The sequence below is a fragment of the Canis lupus genome, chromosome 9, assembly GCF_048164855.1.
Source record: "Canis lupus baileyi chromosome 9, mCanLup2.hap1, whole genome shotgun sequence".
Classification (NCBI taxonomy): Eukaryota; Metazoa; Chordata; class Mammalia; order Carnivora; family Canidae; genus Canis; species Canis lupus.
The window spans coordinates 25,742,984-25,768,105 of NC_132846.1; the positions used below are offsets into that span (position 1 = coordinate 25,742,984).

Genomic DNA, 25,122 nt, shown 5'->3' on the forward strand with positions numbered 1-25,122 from the left:
TTTTTTAAAGATTTTATTTATTCATAGAGACAGAGAGAGGCAGAGACACAGGCAGAGGGAGAAGCACGTTCCATGCAGAGAGCCCCACGTGGGACTCAATCCCAGGTCTCCAGGATCACACCCCAGGCTGCAGGCGGCGCTAAACCGCTGCGCCACAGGGGCTGCCCACCAACATGATTTTTATTTGGCTTCTTCATTGGCTTGCCTATCAGGGAAGTGAACCTGTTAGACAAGAGCAATATCCAATCAATTTGCCATTATAGGCTTAAAAAGGGGCACTTTGATCATAATCTAGCCTTATTTATAGCTTACCTACACTGATTTATAAGTGGAACAATCTGCTAGGATCTCCAATTACACTTCCCATTACAAATGTCTAACCTGATTTTTGCATTGTTTGTACATGTAGAGTCTTTATGAGCCTAAAAAATGCAAAGTCATCCATAATCTGCTTTCATTATACTAACAAAATCAGGTGTATGAACCTGCAAAATGAGTTTTAAAACCTGAATGGCCTTACTTACCAAGGCAAAAGTGTCCCTTTGTGAATGACTACCTAGAAAGCAACCCAGAGTTCCCCAGGTGGTATTCTCTGCACTGCTATAAGGGCTGGTTGTGGCCAGTTTGCCCACAAATCCATGTTTTAAACATTTAAACCTTCCTCTGCTCTACTATGTATCATTGGGAAAGACTAAACACTTGCAGACTATGTTCCCCAGAATCTCACTGGTTTTAACCAATGAATTAGGAGTAGCATGGAACCCGAAGACAGAAAAATGAAAGCCAAGTATATGTCTCCCACTTCTCAGCCTCTGCTATCCTGATGTAACTCATTTCCTACATTAAATTTATTCGGTTCTAAACTCAGAGTTTTAAATAATCAGAATGGTTTCTGTTTTCCTTGTGCAACCCATGTGACCATGGACACACACATAGAGATTCATTATAAAATCATATAAACCAGTAGAAATTCTGGTTTGTACCTTTTTGGTAAATTATACTAGACAGTCACATTAAGTAGTCAAGAGCCAAGTATGTGGCTCATGGTGGCGATCAAAGAATAGTCAGAGAGAATCAAAATCTCAAGTAGGGGGATCCCTGGGTGGCTCAGCAGTTTGGCACCTGCCTTTGGCTCAGGGCGCAATCCTGGAGTCCCGGGATCGAGTCCCGCATCAGGCTCCTGGTGTGGAGCCTGCTTCTCCCTCCTCCTGTGTCTCTGCCTCTCTCTCTCTCTCTATATATATATATATATACATATATATATATATATATATCTTTTAAAAAAATCTCAAGTAGACGAAAGACTGTAAGGGCAGACTTAGATTATGTGTATGTCTAATAACAAACTAAATGAAGTTTTTAGTTTAATCTGTAAGCATATTATATCACTAGAGAGCTAGTCTAAAATGTTTGGCAATATTCAGACTGATAAACATGGTATTAGAGGATATGATCACAATATTGGGACATTTACCACTTTGATTAATTAACATATTGGCCAAGGAAGTTAACTGGCCTCCAGGCAGGGGATTCAAAGATATGTGAGAAAAAAAAATCTCTAGATCACCCATCTTACTTCATGCATCCAGATTCCCTGCACTTATGAAGTATGTAACTCTATCCTTGGACTTTCTGTTTAGACCCCAATGAACAACAGAGGCTATATTCCTCAAAAGCTACTAGGAGTGCCTGAGTGTCTTAGTAGGTTAATCATCCAACTCTCTATTTCAGCTCAGGTCATGATTCCAGGATTATGAGATGGAGCCCCACAATGGGCTCCATGCTGGGCATAGAGCCTGCTTGCTTATTCTCTCCCCCTCCCTCTGCTTGCCCTCTAAAAGAAAAGCTTCTAGCAAAATTAACTCTGACTAGTTGGGAAAATGAAGTTGAACCTGTCTTAGCATACACTTTTTCAAACTCTGTTCTACTTTCTATTGATACTGATTTTTCCCTTTTTCTACTGAAAACTAGGATCTATCATCTTTATATTATTTAAATATAGGGTTACAACTCTGTAGTTTGGTTTTCAGCAACAAATTCCAAGCAATGAATTGAATTTCTGTCTTATACTTTGTGAGTTTGCTCCAGTCATGTGAGATCCCATTGTTGCACTGTAACATCTGTAATTAAATATGTATACCATTGTCAAAAGTGGCATGGAGTGTTTAACCTTAGAATCTTCTCCTACTGAAGGACTTTAATAGTTTCATATTATTGAGTCCCATTTTCCAAGTGTCTTTAAATTCTTGCTGGCTAGTAAAATAAGAACACATGTTAAGTCTTCAAGACCACCAAGAGAATGTTTAATGCATTCCTGCAGGTATTGAGGTATATGGTTTCCAACGGTGCCTACACAAATGAATCTGAAGGTTTCCTTAAATGCCTAATACTAAGAGGTAAATGGCATAGGTACAGGCAAAAAAAAACTTAGTATTTTTTAAATGAGAACAGAATTAATTGAAATATTGAATTAGCCCAAAGTGATAATGCCTGCCACATTCACTCATTTGATAACTAGTTGAGATCCTCTATGTGTAAAGCTTTTATGTTTAATGTCCCATACATTTTATTCTCCACAACAGGACATTTTTAGGGATTGAACGAGAATAACACTAGTAAGTGTATCAGCACAGTAGCCATAAAATAGCACCATCTCAGGCAAATCATAACATAGGTTCGCTATAAGATGATAGAAAATGAGAATGCAAGACTCCGTCCTTCATTTCTAGGAGTTGACTAAGTAATATAGGAAATAGAAAAACAATACACTTATTCTATTTTATTATATTTATAATCCTTTTCATTTTTCAAGATATTTTAAAAGTCTTCCCTTGTGTGATTTTATTTGATACAGTAAGAAGCTTACTGTATCATTACTATCGTCATCATTCTATACATGATGAAAATAAGTGAAAGAGGGGTTAAATAAATTACTCTCATTCGTAGGGCTAGAAAGTGGAGAAAGTGGCATTCAAAACCATGCAGTTTGCGTTTGGAGCCTAAAATCTCATTCACTTCCCGAAGCAGCATCCTATGATGCATTCATTATGGTAAGAAATGGCTGGGTATTCTGGGGCCACATAGAAATGGCATTTAAGCAAGTTTCTTAGACCAAGTGAGGCTTTCAGGAAGAGGTGACAAATAAGTCATTTATTCAATTAGTCAATAGCAAGGGGTGCAGACAAGTGGAAGGCACAACACATATAAAATCTGTAGGCAAAACACTGCAGCTTTCTTCAAGATCAATGGTATGCAGCAATCATTATATAGATAATGTGCCCTTTAAAGGCAGCCCCAAACATGCCCAGTGAAGGTATGAACTATTTAAGTTAAAAGAACATATGTCATGAGTTGAATCGTGTGCCCCAAAAAGATATGCTGAAGTCTTAACAACCAGTAACTCGAATGTAACGCTATTTGTAATAGGGTTGTTGCAGAGGTAATTAGTTCAGATGAGGTCATACTAGAGTGTTGGGTCTGTAACTCAATATGACTAGTTTCTTTATTCAAAGACAGACACACACGATGACAGTGGCATGGACTGGAATGACACAGGTGAAAGACAAGAACACCAAGGATTGATGGCCACCACCCAAAGCTAGAAGAGGCAAGGAAGGATTCTATGCAGAATCTCAGAGGGAGGTATGGCCTGGCTGACACTTTGATTTTAGAATTCTAACCTTCAAAACTGTGAGAGAATAAATTTCTGTTGTTTTAAGCCATCCAGTTTGTGGTACTTTGTTATGGCAGCCTTAGAAACCTAAAGATATACAATCATGCAATTCAGGCACTTGTACCATTTTGGAATTAGGGACTGTTTAGGCTCATATTACGCATTTAGCTGATGTAGAATTTATAGATCTCATAAAATGTGTTTACATGCATTTTATATAATAACAACATGCAGAGATCCTGTGCTATTTCAGAAAACTCCTTCCAAAATGATTGGCCATAATCTATCTTCTTGATGGCACTGTGAAAAGTTATTTAAAATGGTCAGTTCTAATTATACATGGTGTCAATGCAAATGATCACTTAGATTTGACACTATGCTGCAGACCTGGATGACTAAAAGTTAATCTTAAAAAATACAGACACTCAACAGAAAAAGTACTAATTAACTAAGGATTTTGCTCTGCTCAAGCTTATCCAACATCATTTAATGATTTCTGCCAAAGGCAAGTAAGAAAACAAGAAGGTGCCAGGTTGTATGGGATAATGTTTCCTTGTGTACCATGAGGAGCAGAAAAAGGTAGAAATCAATGTTTGCTGATGGGAAAAGATAAAACTGTCAGGAAAATAAATGTTATTTTTAGGTTTTTGTTAAGACTTTGGCACCAAGAGAAAATAAAAATAAAAGATTAATAATTCCTAAAAAAAGAATTGATTGAGTCATTCCTAATAACTGTTTTCTCATTTTTCAGTCCTGGAAATACACATATTTTACAAGCACTTTCCTTGTGTAGTTTCAGTTAACTTTTTCAGATCACAGAAAGGTTTTTATTCTTTATTGATTTTTTGGAAGCATCTCTGAGCATTTCAGGAAAAACACTGATGAGCCTAATTCAGAATAAATATGTCATGTTTACAACCAGCAGTGATATAGATTATTAATTACCAGTGACAGGTTATTCTTTAGCATAGAAGTAGATAGGGGGTGTTTTCTATTATTTTATTGAAATTATTAAACTTAAATTTGAAACCTGTACATTTTATTTATTTTTTTTAAATTTCTTATTTATTTATGATAGTCACAGAGAGAGAGAGAGAGGCAGAGACATAGGCAGAGGGAGAAGCAGGCTCCATGCACCAGGAGCCTGATGTGGGATTCGATCCCAGGTCTCCAGGATCGCGCCCTGGGCCAAAGGCAGGCGCCAAACCACTGTGCCACCCAGGGATCCCTGAAACCTGTACATTTTAAAGTCAATTTAAGGAATGCTCCATTAGATTGGAGTTTGAAAATTTAAGTAAATCCAATTCTCTTAATTGGTATCATTAATGTCCTAGCCATAAGTGCAGAGAATAAATTTCACTCAATAGGATCACACATAGACAGCTACTATATTTGTTTACATGCTACCTTTTTTTTTTTTTATGATAGTCACACACAGAGAGAGAGAGAGAGAGAGAGAGAGGCAGAGACACAGGCAGAGGGAGAAGCAGGCTCCATGCACCGGGAGCCCGACGTGGGATTCGATCCCGGGTCTCCAGGATCGCGCCCTGGGCCAAAGGCAGGCGCCAAACCGCTGCGCCACCCAAGGATCCCACATGCTACCTTTTGAAAATAGTAGGGGTCAGATATAACTATAAATGATTATTTACAACATGTTGAACATGCCCAAATGACTCATACTTTGTAGATTTATCTTTATCTGTACATATATGTCAACACATATATGTAGTGAGTATGTGTGTGTAGATATACATACATATGTATATAATTAATATAGACCCAAAAATAGATAAATTAGTTATTGCACCATGAAAAAATTTCACTTCAGATTATATAAGGTTTGTGAATTTAGATTTGTTGACAGTTCAATAACTACTAGGAAAAAAGATTGTAAAATCTGAGGGGAAAATAATACTACTGTGAGATATCTACCATTTGGAGACCACCCCAGCTAAATAAGACTATCTGAAAACATTCCAATAGGAGTGTTATTCTAATAATAAACATATAAAATCCAATTCATCAATGTCCATGTAATTATTCAGAACTTCTACAGTAAAAGAACTGCAACTGTTTACCTTAAAATGATACATTTCAACTATGAACAACCCAACCAACAGATTCTCAATTATATGTTAATAGGTAGTATTGAGTTCCTTCTATCTCCTGGAAGTGCCCTGATAATTTAAAAATACTTATTTTATGTCAATGACATAAATATAACAATAAAATAACAATTATGGCTTTATCACTACTACTTATAATATTTTCATTAAATATGTAGATTTCAAAAGAAGATATCCAATTTCAAACTTGTATATGATTTATACACCTAAAATTTTGACTCTGTTTTGAGATCCATTTTCTGATCTCTCTGAAGATCAAATTTTGACCATGAGAGGTAAAGCTGTCATAACCAAACAAGTCCTCAGTCTGCATTTATAGTCAATCACCATCACATGAAATTCCTTATGCAGGGACTTGCAAATTTTCACTGCTTAGATTTAATTCAAGTAAAAGATACATTTTTTTTAAAGATTAGGAGAATAAATTATGAAGATATAGTCTATATCCATGCTAATTATATTAATTAAAGTCTTAAGAAATAAAAGTAAAATTTGACTGAACATCCTACCTTTGCTAATGACTTGTGGCTTTCTTTTGCAAGTCTTCAGGGAAAGTGCAATAATTCTGAATCACAATTAAGCAAATAAAGTTAGCAGCAAAGAAGAATCTAGGGTTAGATAGTAAATGCATTTCTCATTAGGTTTGAGTCCAGGAAATGTGTATTGTCTGTAGAATTGCCCCGGGGAGAAAGAAAGTCTGAGATAAGCGATTACAAAGAGTTTATTTTTCAATTAATTCTGGGTAAACAAAGTAAACAGAATTCTGGAATTGTGAATAGTGGCACAGAGGAGGAAGAAAAAACATACAACAAACTGCTGTGTTAGTCTTTGCTGAGAGTGACTGGGGCTCCATTCTACCATGACCCTCTGAGGAGCCATGTAGAATGTGTCACAGAACTGCCTGACCAAGAAGGAACATATCAATTGAATCCTACTCCCTATTGACTGAAGAGCTGCTTTTCAAAGAGGACTAATACTCTGCTGTAGAAAGTTTAGTCTTGTTCCGGAATTTAAAGTTGTGAGCTGTGACCTCTTCTTACGACTTAAAGAATCCACAAAGCATACTCATCCAAAACAAAATCTGCTAGAATGTAGGATTGTCTGAACAGCAAGGCAGTTTACACCACAACCTGGACTTGCTGCAGAGCCCTATCTTGCTCTGAAACTGGTAACTTTTGGAAATATTGTTCCAAGTCACTGTTTTGGATAACTTTAAAAGTAATATATGGAGACTCTAAAATCCAAACAAGCCCACCATATGCTGTGCCTCTTTCTTAGTGGTACGGCTGTGAGAAGCAATAACTTTTTTATAACTTTAGATGGAATGATCCTAGCATGCGTCATTGGACTACAAAAATCTTAACCAATTTGACAGATCAGTAAAATCTGGGATGCTTTATTTCTCACCCTCTGGCATGTTTCAATCTTACTAAGGCATCCAAAGTACTTGTTACTTCCTTTTTAGGTCAAAATGACATGACGTGGTCAATATAATGTTCTGTAGATTACCAAGACAGTCAGGTTCCCTGTGCACTATAACGTCACATAGAGTGAGAGAGTTAATCTTGACCCAGGGCAGAGATATGAATTGCTGTCCATCCCACATAAAAGCAAACTTTACAATCTTCTTGTTGAGAAATGAAAAGCATCTATTTGTCAGATGACTAGCTGCATACCAGCTCATTTGCTCCAATGAAGACACGACATCTGGCATAGCAGCAGTGTTTTGATTCTTTACCATAGTCCATCATCATCTGCCATAATCTGCCTGGCTCTTTAGGTACCTTATAAGTGAAAGAAATCAGAATATGATAGAGACTACTGCTCCTTCCTTGTCAAAGCTTGGATGGCAGTACCTATGCTCTGAAGTTTCTTCTGAGATGCAGAATATTTTGGTTTGGGAGGGGCAATTTTATAGGATTCCACTGGGTCCTTCCTACCATAATGACTCTGACTTACTCCACAGATCAGGTAATCAATGTGGGGATCCTGCCAGATGTTAAATATGTTCCTCCCAATTATGCATTTGGGAGTCTTGAGAAATAACCATAAACGCACTTCTCTGGGCCAGGACTCCATTTATCATCTGGCTTCTGAAGCCTCTACTCTATGTGGGTATTACAAATCCACTGATTTCAGTGCCAGGTCAATCTCTGTACTTTGAAAAGCCCTCAGGAAGTCTTGATATTTCTCTTTCTCCAATGTAAATTACTATGACAAATGGCCACAAATCCCTTTAAGGAAGTATTTAGATACTATTTTTGGTGTAAGCTTGTAGTAATATGTGTAGATCTTTCCTCGAAGAAACCTGGCTTCTCTTTCAAACAATGAGTGTTGGCTCTGTGAGTTAACTTAGATTTGGAAACTGAATGAGTGATTGTGATTTTTTTTTTATTACACTGGAAAATATCAACCTCCTCATCTCCTTTTTGTCTGTTTATGAGTCAAGTACCACTCTAGTCAGCTACCCCTATTTTACCCCTAAAGCCACCATAATCTATCATTCATCACAAAGCCCTGTAGATAAAGGCATCTGGTTGCTACTCCAACCTTGCTGCTCATTACACTATTTATATCTACATTGAGTCTGTTGGTGAAGTGTACCACCCAACCTCTGCCACTCTAGAATCCTATTATTCTGCTAATTTTTGAGATCCTACTTGTATGGCAGCATCCCCTACTGCAACCTTGGTCTCCCATGGACTGTCACCCCTGAGCTTCTCAAAGATGCCAGTGCTCATCTGACCAGGGCATTTCTCATAGTAACAGGAGCATTCCTTGGGAACTCTAAAACAAATCTCATATAATAAATCTATGCTAACATTCTCCTCGAGCTTTCATTAAGTATATTAACTAACACTTTTTTAGTAACCATCTAGAACGTATGATAAATGTTTCTTATATGTATAAAGACTGTCCATGGAATTAAACAAAAGATGAATTCTGAAATAACTGTAAACAGACTCAGATGTCTTAAGGAGCAAAAATGACTATTTGTAATGTAATCCTCATGTAATGACTATTTTCATTAAATTTTTTCATTAAATTTTTAAAAAAATTATTGGTTACTGCTAATATACTGGGAATAAAAGGTATCAGCAGTTTTAGAAAGTATTGAACCAAAAAAGATTTCCCACATTCTGTATAAAAATCAGTGTCAACAAAACTATTTGAAGGTATGACTTCAACGATCAAAAAGACTATAAGTGCTTCCTCCTAAATGAGCTATGGTGAGTACATTTAGTCATGTAACCATGAACTTGATGAAGATGTAGATCGCCAGGAGAAAATAAGAGGTGTGTGTATATGTGTAGGACAGACTGTGAAGGTGGGTGGTTATTAATAATGGAATTTGTGATTATTTTTGAATACGATAAATCCTTAAGCCTTTCCTATAACCTATCCAAAGATTCACTGAAAAAATATTAGTTGTTTTAATTGGAGAGTCTCTTACATGATGTAGCAGATAGATCCAGTCTAGATAGATTTATTATAGATGAAAATAGTAAATTGTATTGAATTCCATAAACCATGAGAAGGAATAAGTGTAATATTTGATGATTTCTGATTAGGTAACAAGTTCCAATTCTGCCCATTTCACTGGACATAAATAAAAAAAATCTAATACATCAATTTTTCATGTGCATCCATTACTATTATTGTAAGAAATTTAACAGACTGAATTAGAAAAAATATACAGAAACATGAAACATCATGTACAAAATATTTGCAAAGTATACCACACAGATGGTAGTAATGGTTTTGAATGAAAGAACCTGTTACCAAGGTTTGCTAAGATTGTCATTATGGTAAGTTTATCACTTTAAAATATGCATACAAAATTAACAAGGATAAAAACACCAAAGCTCAGCAGAGTCTTGATAGTCAAGAATTATATATATATATATATATATATATATATATATATATATATGTATGTATGTATAAAACAATCAAATGACTGAATATTACCCCTTTTTGAAATTGAGAAATGGTCTTATCCTTATTACTTTTAATCTAAAAAATTAACAATCCCTAAAGATGAACTGTAACAAACTAGTAGACAATTTTAATGCTTCTTAGGTTAACATTTTGGATATACATAATTACTTTTTAAAGAATCATTTTCAAAAATATTTTAGTGATGAAAAATAATATTCAAATGAAATCTTACCCAGAAAGCCAACATACAAGACATATAAATGCAGAGCTATTTTGGTTAGATGCATATTTTCTTCTCTGTTTTGTTTTGTTTTTAAAAAGAGAAAGAAAGCCTCCCAACTATGCATACCCATGTTTGTTATTAAAACAAATTCAAAGACCTTCATATTATACTGATTATAATAAAACTATCTTCCTTTTTGAGAAGTCTGAAATAGTGTCCTACTGAAAAGTTCTTTGTAAAATTTTCCATACTTTCTACCACATGGTTTCATAGCAAGATAAATGAAATGTAATTAAAATTTCAACATTTATTTGGGTGGGGGGTTATGAAAAGCTCATTTTCAACATCAAGGAGAAGAGAAAAACATTTGAGGCCAAGCAAGGAAATACTGAAAACAACAACAAAGGAGTAACTTGTTTTCCTATATAGCAAAATATAAAATAAAGTTATAGAAATTAAAATAGCATGGTATGGTATAAGAAGGAATAACTAGAATGAAAGAACAACACAATTTTGTAAATGATAAAAATAGAGTTTTTAAGAACTTTTAAAAATGTTTTAATATTTAACATTAAACATTATATAATGTTAAAATGTTTTTAAAAGTTCTCATCACAAGAAAAAAAAATTATAACCACATTTGGGGACCAATGTTAACTAGACTTAACTGTGGTCATTTCTCAATGTTTACAAATACCAAATCATTACATCGTATACCTGATACTAGTATAATGTCATAGGTCAATTATACCTCGATTTTTTAAAAAAGTGAATAAAAACAGCACCTTAAAGCTGTAAAATGGAATGCTGACTACCCTGTCAGGATCAGAACAGAGGGAAGAAGAAGGAGAGAGAACACTAGACTAATATTCATATTATGGACAATATGTTTCCTAATGATTAAATTATCAAGTATATAGCAACTATATAAACTGTTATTGGAAAAAAGCATAAAATGTAAGATACATGGATATGAAAGAGATCTACTAAAGTAGGTACAAAATTTAGAAATTAAAGTTGAAAAATCATAATGATTCATCTTTTAAAAACAAAATCTCTGGTTAAAGTAATATAAACAATATTAAAAGACCAATATATCCTCATAGATAAAATTTGGAACATATTTTGCAGATACTGAATTTATCTTTATAGTACCTAGAAAGTCCCCACAGTTCCTCAAGAAGTCAAGCAGCCAACCGGGAGAAGCAGGCTCCATGCAGGCTCCATGCAGGGAGCCTGACCTAGGACTCAATTCGGGGTCTCCAGAATCATACCCTGGGCTGAAGGCGGTGCCTAAACTCCTGAGCCACCTGGAATGCCCTAAATTTCATTTTATTTTTTAATTTAATTTTATTTTTTTAGTATTTTTATTTATTTCTTCATGAGAGACACGGAGAGAGGGAGAGAAGCAGAGACACAGGCAGAGGGAGAAGCAGGCTCCATGCAAGGAGTCCGATATGGATTAGATCCTGGGACTCCAGGATCAGGCCCTGGGCCTAAGGCAGGCACTAAATGGCTGAGCCACCTAGGGATCCTGGCTAAATTTCATTTTAAAGAAGAAAACTATCCTATAATGATGCTGTCATATGTATAATAAAGATGTGCATAAACACATTCATATTCCAGAAGTGTTCACTGAATTATTATTTGTAATAGTAAATATCTGTAAGTAATTCAATTTTGAACAAAAGAGCAGCAATTACATATACCTATTGCACACGTACAGAGTACAATTTAGCCCTTGTGAGGATAATGCTACTATCTAAGTCAGTGGCTCTCAAATTTTAGTGTACATTAGAATCACCTGAAGGGCTTGTGACAACAGATTGCTGGCCCAAACACATGAGTTCCTGATGTGATGGGCATAAGGACTTTTATTTCCAACAAGTTGTCTCCAAGGATCACACATTGAGAACCAGTAGGCTGGATCCATACTTGGTGATTTGGACAAATAGCAAAGTGAAATATTCTAGTCACAGAATAATAAATAATACTCTTCATTATCTAATTTAAAAAATTAAAATAAAATATAATCATATATAATCATATTTATAGAAATGCACTGAACAAGGACTACAAGACATTACATCAAACTATTTAATATTAACCTCTGGGAGGTGGGTGGGAGAGTAATGGGGAACATTCAGGTTAAATATCTCATTGCTTAAATCATTTACAAGAGAATTATATTCACAATTCATTCGGTGTTGAAGTGGTAATATTGAGGAAGAAGAGAAGGAAAGAAAGTAGAGGGAGAAAGGGAGGGGGGAAAAGAAACAAAGGATGAGAAAGAGAATGGGTAACTGAATCCTGAAATTATGGGCATGGAGAGGTACTATTAGGTTGGTAGGTATAATAACAAATCTTGGGATCCCTGGGTGGCACAGCGGTTTGGCGCCTGCCTTTGGCCCAGGGCGCGATCCTGTAGACCTGGGATCGAGTCCCACGTCGGGGTCCCGGTGCATGGAGCCTGCTTCTCCCTCTGCCTGTGTCTCTGCCCCTCTCTCTCTGTGTGACTATCATAAATAAATAAAAATTAAAAAAAAAAAAGTTTAAAAAAAATAACAAATCTTTACCTCCTTTCTTTCTTATCTCTCCATCTATCTTTATAATAAACCCTCATTAAATGAAGTAGTCTGAACATAGTTGCAGTCTTTGCAAGCTAAAACAAAAGATAATTTTAACAGAGATGTAAAGGCTCTAAAGAGTATTAAAAATCAGTATTTTATTTCAATACAAAAATACTGAAATTTATTTAAATGCATCTAATTTAAAGTAGAATGCTAAGAACCATTTTTTTCAATCTACTTATTTTATTTTCATACTTGCACATTCTATTCTAAACCTTAGAGTCTAGGTATAAGTTACTTAGAAATAATAAAATGCCAACATATGTTTTATTATGTGTCAATACAATGCTCATTACATGCTAAGTACATATGTATATGTACGTATATACAAAATACATGCCCCTATATATTTACAATATACATTTAACCCTCAAAAGGAGTCTATGATCTAGGCATGATGATTACCTTTTATATAGATAAGAAAACTGAGGCAGAGAGAGCAGAGAGGTTGGGGACCTTTCCCAGAGTCACACTAGTAGGCCCAGTGCTTCCAGGTTTATATCCAGGCAGTCTGGTTCCAGTGCCACACTATGAACTACTGCATCGTAACTTCTAATTTCCCTTGGAGACAATAATATCTTCAGGCCATTACACATAGCCAGATGATGTATTTCTGAAGAAAAATGTTTTAAATCTAGAAAAAAAAATGCTGCCTTTGAATCCTTCTAGAAGTGGAGACCTTTAATTATTGTTGCCACAGGAATAGGCAACAAACTGAGAAATCTCCTGAAGAGTGCAGTGAGGAGCTTCTCTCTCCCACTGCATCCCCAACTATGATCAAATCCAGGTTAGACAAGGCAGCAAGAAAGGCATTCCAGCTTCATGATATCAGCCAAGAAAACCCATCCTCAGGACCAGCTGCCACCTGCATGCCCTTTAGTGTTTGGCCAGGATGCCAGGCCCAGCTGTTCTGTCAGATTTCTTTATACAGTTTGTTGACAAAGAAGAGGCCCAGTTAATTTTTCAAACAGGCAATATAAACTGAAACTGATTCACCTGTAAATACCTGAATTACTTCTAGGAATGAAGAAATAACAATACTGAAATAAATTTTACTTAGCATCAGAACACACTGAAATGGTTCCAGCAATGGAATTGCTTAGAAAAAAATAAATAGGGCAATAATCTACTCCTTTGTATTATTTTAATTAATTAATTAATTAATTAATTAATTAAATTGATTTATATTTATTTATGAGAGACACACAGAGAGGCAGAGACACAGACAGAGGGAGAAGCAGGCTCCATGCAGGAAGCCCAATGTGGGACTCGATCCTGGGATCAGGATTACGCCCTGAGCTGAAGGTGGACGTTCAATCGCTGAGCCACCCAGGCATCCCTATTCCTTTGTTTTAGAATTATTTTGAGTTGGCCAGACATCAGAGATTACATTCCAGATAATGAATCATCACAGAGAAAATGTATGGAGAAAATAAGAAATTCCTAATATTAAGGGAACATAAGGATGGAGATGAGGGAGAGCAGGGGCAACCTTAAAATAGATAAAAAGTGGTATTTTAAAGTAAAATTTGTAGTTTAGAAGACGCTGAATTTGGCACATTCAGTGCAGGAATAACAGAAGCATTAATGGGTTTTCTCTTGACATAAACTGCCTCTCATATGGCAGTCTGTGGCTTCATTTAGGTTTGTTTGGACAATCCTTTTTTGATCTTGGAATTTTTGCACTATGTATATGAATTGAAAAATTATAATAAAATCTTAACAACACTAAATTTTTTCTTTGAGATAATATTCTTGAGTTAATGCTATCACTTTTTTTTAATTTAAGTAAAATCATTTTCACTGGACTCCATTGTTTCCTGTATAAATGTTAAAATAAAAATGCTTTACATATCAACTCATCTATATCAAATTTTAATAACTATTGTTTCTGTCCTTATATGTTTAGCTTTACAATCATTTTTTCTACATAATCTAATCATAATAGGTCAAATTTTATAGAACTCAATTTTGTTAAAATAATTTTATTCTTTAAGCAATTTTTAGTTAAAAGCAAATGGTATAATTTGCAATCTCAGCCACTGTGAATTTTAATTTTTAATATTATTATATATTACTTTTTACCAACAGTGTAAAGTTTTATTAGATATATTTTACCCTTTTAGTTGTAGTCATAGTCTTATCTATCAATCTATTGCTTCATTCTGTGAAGTCCAGATGTTTGTTTTTATTTGTTGCTCTGTCAAAATGGTAAGGTCAAACATCTTTGAGTATCAGAGTTAAGGGTGGTAAGAGCAAAACACAAGATTAAAATAATGAGTTCATAAAATCTCTATATTGCTCTTTATTTTCTTCTATGTAGTGGTGTTAGCTGGATTTTTTTTCTTCCTGCAACACTAATATTTAAAATATGTAATTTCTCTACCAATTGAGACCTCTTTTCCATCATAGTGTTTGTGTTGATTATCTGTGTATATTTTGAACTACTCAGGTTAAATATATAACAATAAGAATTGCCAATTAATGACTAAGATATCCTGAATATTCTGTACTACATCGGAATTAAATTTTTACATAATGAATACACAGACTATATTACCTTCTGCCTAACTCTTTCTTTCACTCCTACAAACTTTTACTTTGCTTATTATTTATCATTTTAGTGCTCTTTGAAAGTCTCAATTTCTGTTCCTGCTACTAACGTAGCTTATGAAAGCTGTAGTAGATGACTCTGAAAGCCTGAATGCATACACTTGCAAACATTTATTTTTCAAAGTTTTCTGTGAATATAATGACTAGGAGTAAGGAAAGTACATGTGACCTCATGCACCACATTCTTCAGAACAAATGCTTCCTTGGCTGCAATTATGTCATCATGAAATCATGCTCCACATTCTAAAATAAACTCATTGCCATATGAATTGTTATCTTACTGAGATATTTTTGTAGTTGTCTTTTAACAGCTTCCTTAGAAGTGTCTCCCAAATTTCTCACAATACCAAAACAAAAATTTCTTTCTTCATCTTATCCAAGTGAGTAGATCAAGCATGAATGTTCAGATATCACCACCCTTATCCTGCATTGCACACACACAATTACTTGAATTTCTCTCTCTCTCTCTCTCTCTCTCTCACACACACACACACACACACACACGATTAGCTAAATCTTCTAAAATATACATTTCTGATTTCAAGAAAGGTCAAAAAGAGTTTCCCTTAATGACACGGTTCGGGACTCACCTGTGGACGTGGATGTCCTGTGACCAGACAGGTCAGTTCTAGGGTTTCTCCTTCCCGTATGGTATAGACCCTTTCCGAGTAGCGCTCCTCCTCAATGTTACAGGCCAATCCTGAATGCACGATACGAACCGTTGGGGGAGCTGTCGAGTCAGGAAGAAGAGAGACAAGATACATTAAAAAAATAAGTCAATCGTCCTTCCATGAATCACCCTGGTTGTAAGAGCAATTCTTATTAGACTTTACCACAGTCAGATCCATCAGTCTTAACACTTTGAGCAACCCCCCGGGATTAAAGATATTGCTGTACAGAAAGCTTCAAATTTATCTAACAGTCACCAGTGCAATCTGAAAATGGCAAAGGGGAAGAGGATGGTGGGAGAAAACTGGTAACTTAGGAAATCATCATCATTATAAGACTACACGATAAAATCTGACTGCTAAAATGTGACAGGTCTTTTTATTTCTGAAACCCAAAATTTAATATAGTAAAGGATGCTGTCCAAAATCTAGGTAGTGCAAACTCAAAAGATTATTAGAAAGGAAAAAGGAATTTGAATGAAAGATATTGGCAGTTTTCCATTCATTTAATAAGTCTCATGATGCAAATAGGGAGCTAACAAATGAGAAGATTTGGTTATAGTAGGAATTGAAGCCAACTTAGTTTTCAATATTTATAGGCTCCTGTGTTGCTATGAGCAAAAGATGATCATTGAATTAAGCCACTGAAGAAGGCAATAAATCATTAATGCCCAAGTATAAAATTGTGATTGGAGAGATTTAGTTTTCATGAAGTTGTCTAAATTCCTAAGTATAATTCTCCTTTTTTAATACCACAAAGGCCAATAAAACTTGACGAGCATTCAGTGATTTACATGTCATTGGAAATCCACTATATGAAAACTCTTTTGGTCAGGAGTAACAATTAGATAATAGGATATGCTTCCTGTCACCCAAGGGATGACTGTCAGTTATTAGCTTCAAAGTGGATATCATCCCATTTGTGAATTCAGCAATTTTGTTTGTAAAAAATACATTTGGGAGTGGAGAATAAAGGATTATTTTAATTAAAGGCTAGTGGAAAGGTTAGATCTACAAGTAAAGGACAATAATCTCTAGAATTTCCTATAGCAATCTTAACCTAAACATCATTTTTGTCAGCAGAGGCCATGGTTGCTTAAAAATTAATGAGAACACACTTGGAATTTTTTGTTTAACATTAAAAGGATCATGAATGTTGCAGAATTTGGATAAACTTGGTGATTCTATGGAGGAAATAAAATGAATATAAAGTCCAGGCTATGGGAAAACTGGAAAAATCTGCATCCTGTAAGTAATACAAAAGAAAGTTTCCAATATCTAATGCTTTGTTTTATGCAGCCAAATGTATAGAACACTCATAGCACTTAACAACTGAAAAGAACAGATTTTATTATCCTTCTCAATTTCAAGCAGAAATGAAGTGCAGAAAATCCTATTTATAGATAATAAAACAACTGGGTATTTCAAGATTTTCTTGGATATCCAAGCAGAGTTCTGTTCTTCAACTTTCAAATTCAGGATCCCATTCTCCAATGCTCCATAGCAAATGATGGAAAAATTTCCAGAAGAAGAATAAGAGGAGGATTTAGTAGTTTTTACATTCAGTATGCACATAAAGCTCCCCCGAAACTTGCTTAAAATACAGATTTCAGTGGCATGGCCAGAAATATATATACAGAAAAACCCAGGGATCTGCATTTTTGCCAAACACCAAAATGATAACAATACCAGTGCTTAGACCAGAATACTAGGAATAATTTTCTAAATCTTGTAAGTATTTGTTGACTAAAGAAAATACTCCAAGGGGTAAAATATACTTTTCCTTTTAATATTTTCAAGTAACTAAACTTCATGTTATGCATTATTTTACTGGTTTGAAAAATTAAATGATGCTCAAACAAATCAAATGTTTTGTTTGGTCTATAAAACTTACTTATCAAATAAATTTTTACCATGTCTTTGGACTCTGTCTAGACACTAATAATTTGTTTAGTTTTATGACTTTAGAAATCCTTATCTGCAATGTTTTTCTGAGCATTCTGATATATTTCACACAATGTTTCCTATAAATCATTGCCTACAGTAATCAAATTTAAACTTCAATTTAGATAAGTAATACTAGAGAGCTACTTATTTTTAAACATCTATCATACAAACTGTATACATATTATAGAGGTTAACAAACTGATGACAATCAAAACATCTGCAAAATATAAATAGATAATACAGATTCATTACTTTGAAATATGCCAAATTTAGCTTCATAAGTGATAGCACATGTTTACTAATGCTTCTAATTATAGAGTATCATGACACACATTTTTTCCAGATAAATTTACATGTTATCTTTGCTTTAATTTCAAATCAATGAATAGTATTGTTATTTTTAAGATACATCTTTCCAAAGTATCATTATGCAAATAAGTAGCTTTATTTAAACCATTTAAATTATACAGGAAGCACATTGTGTTCATTTAGAAGGGTTAATTTTCAGCTATTTTCGTCTATATTTTAACACATTCTTGGAAAGGGAATTGCCTATATATTGTAATCATTAAGAACCTACCATCTCTCTTATGGGAGGATGGAATATTCTGCCAAATTTTAGGAGTAGAAGATACATTTTTCCTAGTATGCATTTAAGTATGTGCTGAGTACTTTTCGCTGCTCAATGATAAGGTGAATATTTTGGAAACTTCCAAAGACTCCTTTGGTGTGCAGAAAGCTCAACTGAAAAGGTCTTAGCTCATCCAGGTCAACGCTCTTATTTCCAAATTGAGAACATCAAGTGACCTGCTCACAGGCCTGTAGCTAGTTGTGGCCTAAAAGAGAGCAGAACCAGTGGTCCTTTGTTCTTTTGCACTACTTCTTGCTATTAAAACAATGTCTGACATAGTTAGATTAGGATTCTAAATAACTCCTAAACTAGACATTCAATAGACTAGGAGAATAAAAAAAAAAAAAAAAAAAGACTGAGAAACTGTTTATGATGTCATTGGAGCACCATAAGTAGATGAGCAATATAAATATCATAATTGCTGCAAACAACCAATGTAACATTGTTTCAATTCACCATCCTGCCTCCAGTCCCAGACAAACCCACAAAATCTCACAACTGCCAAAATATTTTCTAATTCCTATTTTCATCATGTCCTCTTCCTGCCTAAGGATTCCTGATGTCTCTCTATGACACTTCCCAGAGGTCTAATGCTTCTAGGTGCTCTGTAAAGGTCCTCAAACTGACTATAGAACCCAAATCCTACTTTTCTGTAACATCAGCCCAACATCAGTGGGAAAGTAAAAAGCAATGAGATTTCAAGCCTTTGATCTCATATACAGACTTCCAAACATATATTTTTTGAGCAATTACTATACATAAGACATGAGAGCCTTTACTCACAATATTCTCCCATCTAGAATTCCCAGACTGATATTTAGATCAATGCTCCTGACACTTTCTTGGATTATTTAGCAATGATTCTCTTTTCTTGTCTTCCGGAGATAGGTACTGTCCAGTTATTCTCCTTTTTCTTAACGTTCTAACTGTATATTAAGCACATCATTGCCAGGATGAGCACCCCTTTAGGCATCTGCTTCATATCACATGATTCAGAGCACAGACTAGGTTTATATTTAATAATTTAATTTAATAATTAATTTGTAATCTATATTTTAGTAAATATCACTATAATGACACCAACATCCTATTTTAGGAAACATATCAACTATTACATACTGAATTTACTTACTCTAAATATAAATGCAATTTCCAGTACTATAACCGAAGCAAGTAATCTTTTATCCTCTGCTTTGTTGAAAAAAGCCTCAATTCATCATCCTGCAATTGGACTAAGGGTTATGATCCCCTTTGCCCTATAGATTCAGCAATGAATTAAAATGTTAAAATATTGCATGAGACTCATATTCATCCACATTTGTTTGAAGTAAACCAAATCCCATTACATAAAATCTTTCTTAACACTAATCACATCAACTCCCTTAATTCGAGTGAATTGGCTTTGGGTTCAAAAGGTCAGCCTAAAAGGGCAAAAGAGAGATATTCTTTTACCTTGTTAGTGTATACTTTCGAAAGTTAAACCAAATTCTCTCTGTATTCTGTCAGAGAAAGAACACAAATAAATAAATTATTCTCCAATGGCAACAACCAGGAGCACTTGTAGGCTTTCATTCTCATACATAGACTTTCAAGCATATATTTACTGAACAACTATAGACAAGGCCTGAGGCTATGTTGTGGGGCTATAAAAATTAATGCTTTGAGCTGTACCTTTTAGCAGCTTACAGCCTATTGGGTCTATACAATTTCTAAGGAAGGAAAAAAGGAGGAAGGAAGGAAGGAAGGAAGGAAGGAAGGAAGGAAGGAAGGAAGGAAGGAAGGAAGGAAGATTGAAGTTGAATGGGGTATGTACTTAACAGAACGAAGTGAAGAGTAGTGTAAGAGGACAAAACAGAAGATGCCTAAATCTGCCTGGAGGGTTCTAACTTGTTTCACGGAGTCAATGACATGTAACATAGGACTGGAAAGATACATGTGGTTGGAAACAAAGGGGAAGGGCATTCCAGAGAGAGGAAGCAGTGTGTTCAAAGGCACGGCACGTCTGTAAGAGACTGCCTGCAGTGTTTAGGAAATAACTACATTAAAATGTGGTCCATGTAGTTTATAACTTACTCTGAATTTTGACACTGGCGCCACTCTCTCAAGTTGCCATTATGTCTCCAGACATAGCAGAGATGCTGCATAGCTCTGGGAATGGAAATGAGGGCAGAGACCTACTTTAGAGGTTTTGTAAGACAGGAATTGAAGGTTAACAGAAGTGGGGTGAAGGAAGAGGAGTTAAGATGACACTGAAGTTTATACCTCAGTTAACTAGGTGAAAGATGATTTTTTAAAAAGATTTATTCATTTTTTGAGAGAGAGAGAGAGATCAGGGGAGAGGAGCAGGAGAGGGAATCACAGGCAGACTCCACACTGAGCACAGAGTCCAACGCAGGGCTCGATCTCACAACCCTGAGACCATGACCTGAGCCGAAACCAAGAGTCAGATGCCTATCTGACTGCACTACCTAGATGCCCGAAAAGATCATGTTTTTAAGAGAAAAATGTTCTCTTGAGCACCTGGCTGACTCGTTGGTAGAATATGCAACTCTTGATCTCAGGGTCATGTGTTTGAGCCCCATGTTGAGCTCAGACCCCACTTAAAAAGAAAGAAAAAGAAAGAAAGAAAATGCTCTCTTGATCACTACGGACTCCACATTATTCTCAAGTGGGTGATTTTGAGATGAGGAATTCTGAGTCCAAATCAGGGTGAGCTTTTTTGAAAGATAACACTTTTTCAGGCAGCAGGCACTGTTCCTGAAGGATACACTGTTAATAGCCAGTAAATAGGTTTGGTATTAGGAGTTTCCTCTCATCTAAGAACCCCAAGTAAGAGCTTTGTACTTTGATAAATCCCTCAAATCCTTGATGCAACAACTCTCTGGGAATTCAAGTTGCCAATATAATCTTGACACTCTTCAACACCAGGTCAAGACAGCTTATTTTTGACATAGGTCACAGATCTCCTGGGATAGGCAGTGTAGAGAGAGGGATGCTCACTGTCAGAAGACATCAGTGAACCACTCTGCACAAGCATCCTTCACACTTTCTGTCAAGAGACAGAAACCCAGAGACACAGAGACAGAGAGACACAGGGGATGTCTCACACCTTACTGCTTTCATGCGGCAAGAAATAATACAGTTGACACTGTTACTAACACCATTCTCTCAGCAAGTATTCGGTTATGCTTTTAAAGTGAACATAACAATAACCAAATTTCTTTCCATTCTTCTATTGATTTAAGTGATTACCTGCTTTCATAAAACACTTCTCAGTTTTCTGCAATATCTTACATTTAGCTAATGAACATTGCCAATAATTGGACTCTTCTGCTTATTTCACAATCTCCAATATAGTACATTTGAATACTAATTCTAAAAATAAAAACATGATGTTTTCCTTTCTTATTTTGTCTTTCCTACCCGAGTTACTAGTTTAAGGTACTGGATAAGTCTTCTCCTCCCACCTTTTTTCACAAAGATCTCCCAATTCAACTTTTAAATTAAATATTGTGTCTATAGGCATAGTCCATAATTATTCTTCTTCTTGTTTATAACCCTTTGTTTAATATCCTTCTCCTTAGGCTCATTATATTACATATTCTGATATCACAAACACAGATAGGGAAGAAGAAAGTAGGAAGAGCTGAGAGAGGAGGTGAAGATGCTGATGATAAGCTGATTATTAGCCGAAAAATCAGTTCTGGACACAAAAATTTAGAGTTTCTAAATAATAGTGGGTGGTTGACAAGAGAATACTAGAAATCTCTAAAACAGAGAATGTAGAATGAGAAATTAAGAGGATAATGATAGAAACATGAGTAGCATGAATTCTTAATAAAGGCGATAGAAAAAGACTTATGTTTCTAAAGTCACAGAAATAGAAGGAAAACAAAGAAAAAGCAGGGCTTTAACAGTTACATAAAGAGAAGCTGAAGCATGGTGAACTGTCCAAAATTGTCACAACAAAGTTGTAAATTAGGAAGATCACAGGCAAAAGGTCATTGCCTATGACAGCTAGGATGGCGTCTGTGAATTTTGAGTGAGATATGGTGGTAGAGTAGTGGAGCAAAAGACAAATGAGATAATAAGGTTTGATTGAGAAGGAGAAAAGTCTTAGTAGGTCATCAAGTGTGGGGAAAAAAGCAAAACTGCTATTGAGTTTTACCTATGTGTAAAATAGAATGGCAAATATAAAATGGAATACTTTAACAATATTATACCACCATCTCAGTATCACAAAGACAATTTACAGTGTAAGAATAAAACCATAATGTTTGTATTTCCCACAGGCCCAATTTTTGCAATATTATTTTCTACTGTCGTTCATCGTTATTTTAAAATTAACTTCCCTAAAATTCCATCTTTTTTTTTCTTTTCCTTCCTTTTTTTTCCTGTTTCCTCTTGTACAGGTTTAGCTTTGCCAACTTTTGTACCACATATGCAGAAATCTCTTGCAAAACTATCGAATCCCTTCTATAAAAATACAATCAAGGTTAATTGCCCCAGCATATAAATATGCTTACATGAACCCATATTTTAAATATAGAGATAAAACAACAGCATTTTTTTTCCTCCCACTGCAGCCTCCTCTTGTCTTTCCTTTACAGTTTAGTGATCAGAAATAACGGTACACTCTGTAAGCCATCCTTCTGCACCTGCTTTGCAATCCTCAGACCACAGCAGCTTGGATTCTGTCTTTTGCTTGTATTTATAAAAGAATAAGGCAGGAAAAGAGGAGATGGTAAAGTGCTATTTTTTTGTCATTATTTTGATCTTTTGTGTCTCCTTCAATCTTAATTTATCTGCCTTTGCTTCCATGAAATTGTAAAGATCTTAGGAAATTATACTCTTACTCTACATTTCAAAACAATATAAACTTATTACATCCCACTAATATACTTACCACACTTATGAATATAAACACACATCCAAACATGCACATAAACAGAATGTTCAATTTGTATGTATATTCTAATAGTCCTCAAAAAATAGTTAAAATCCTTCTGTCATTGTCATTTAAGTAACCCCAAATAGGGCAATATTTTGATACAAAAACAACATACAGATTATTTTTACTCAGCTTTTAGCTCAAGAAAATAAATAATTTACCTTTTAGCTCATTTGAGTTGTCTGATTCATCAGTTACTTTTAATTAGCTTCTATTTCAGCATCAATGTGAACTTATTTCCCTACCTCTTTCCCCTCAACCCTGATATTTGGTTAACACAATAGTCCCATATTATTAGAGAGAAATAATTTTTCACATTTAATTTGATGACCTATAAAATAAAAGTACTAAGATCCTATTGATTATGCTGGATTTACTCAAAAGAAAATCATATCTAGGCACGCCTGAGTGGCTCAGCTGGTTAAGCAGCTGACTTTGGCTCGGGTCACGGTCTCAGGATCCTGGACTCAGCCCCATGTCAGGCTCCATGATCAGTGGAGAGTCTGCTGAAGATTCACCCTTTCTCTGTCTCTCTCCCTTTGCACCTCCCCCACTCATGCATACATGCTCTCTCTTTCTCTCTGAAATAAATAAATAAAATCTTTTTAAAAGATATCACATCTATCTCATATGATTTTGGTAACAGACTCTTAATATTTTGAAAAGTTTTGAATATTTGCATCATTTCTTCAGTGCATGTTGAGTAGCATTGTTATAAATTAATTGAACTTCCCTGAGAGACACTCCAAAGCCCAAGGTAAGAAAATTAAACCTTGAAGCCTTTAGTTTTAGAAAGGAGCTATTAATGTTTTCTAAATAACAGGTGTTGATATTTTTAGGTTAATGTTAGCCAGGAATTTAAAGCAGTATGAATTAAAAATTTAAACTTATCTGTTTATATGCAATAGATACTATTTAAGATGGAAGAAAGTTTGTCATCAAAAGAAAATAACCTTCAATAACAATGTAATTATGTATATGAAATAGCTCTGAAAAACACAGATGCAAAAGTCCTCAACAAAATATTAGCAAAACAAATCCAACAATGTATTAAAAAAATGTTCACCACAATTAAGTGGGATTTATTCCAGGGATGCAAAAGTGGTACAATATTCACAAATCAGTCAGTGTGATCTATCACATAAAAAAGAAAATGGTTAAAAAACCATATGCTTATCTCAATATATACAGAAAAAAAATTGCCAAAGTACAACATCCATTCATAATAAAGACCATCTACAAAGTAGGTTGAAAAGGAACATACCTCAACATAACAAAGGCCATCTATAAAAAACATAGCTAACATCAGACTCAACGGTGAAAAACAGAGCTTTTCTTCTAAGATCAGCAACAAGACAAGGATGTTCACTCTCACCACTTTTATTCAACACAGTACTAGAAGTCCTGGCCACAGCACTTGAACAAGGAAGAAAGGCATCTAAATTAGTAAGGAAGAGTAAAATCCTCACTATTTGCAGATGACATGGTATTCTATACAGAAAACCCTGAAGACCACCAAAAAACTACAAAACCTGATAAATGAATTCAGTAAAGTTGAAGAATATAAAGCTAATATATAGAAATCTGTTGCATTTCTATCCATGAATAATGAAGTAGCAGAAAGAGAAATTAAGAAAACAATCCCATTTACAAATGCAGCAAAAATAATAAAATAACCAGGAATAAACCTAGCCAAGGAGGTGAAAAACCTGTACTCT

General features: G+C 35.0%; 1 protein-coding gene and 1 long non-coding RNA gene across 6 annotated transcripts in view; one reads left to right on the forward strand and one right to left on the reverse strand.

Moving 5' to 3' along the window:
* The window catches only part of MDGA2 (MAM domain containing glycosylphosphatidylinositol anchor 2), a 784,495-nt gene that overhangs the window by 435,265 nt on the left and 324,108 nt on the right, over nt 1-25,122 (reverse strand). For all 3 annotated transcript variants that reach the window (XR_012036556.1, XR_012036555.1, XM_072838458.1), the window contains exon 2: nt 15,798-15,937. Coding sequence is in view for 1 of the 3 variants with exons in the window: in XM_072838458.1 (XP_072694559.1) it covers nt 15,798-15,937 (140 nt within the window). In the remaining 2 variants the exon portion in view is untranslated. The remainder of the gene's footprint in view (nt 1-15,797; nt 15,938-25,122) is intronic.
* Nucleotides 15,478-25,122, forward strand: part of LOC140639907 (uncharacterized) — a 29,554-nt gene continuing 19,909 nt past the window's right edge. Inside the window, exons 1-3 of one of the 3 annotated variants that reach the window (XR_012036558.1) lie at nt 15,479-15,587; nt 15,753-15,828; nt 16,959-17,123. This is a non-coding gene — a long non-coding RNA (uncharacterized lncRNA). Of the gene's footprint in view, nt 15,588-15,752; nt 15,829-16,958; nt 17,124-25,122 lie in introns of all 3 variants that reach the window. The other 2 variants (XR_012036557.1, XR_012036559.1) reach the window with 2 other exon arrangements.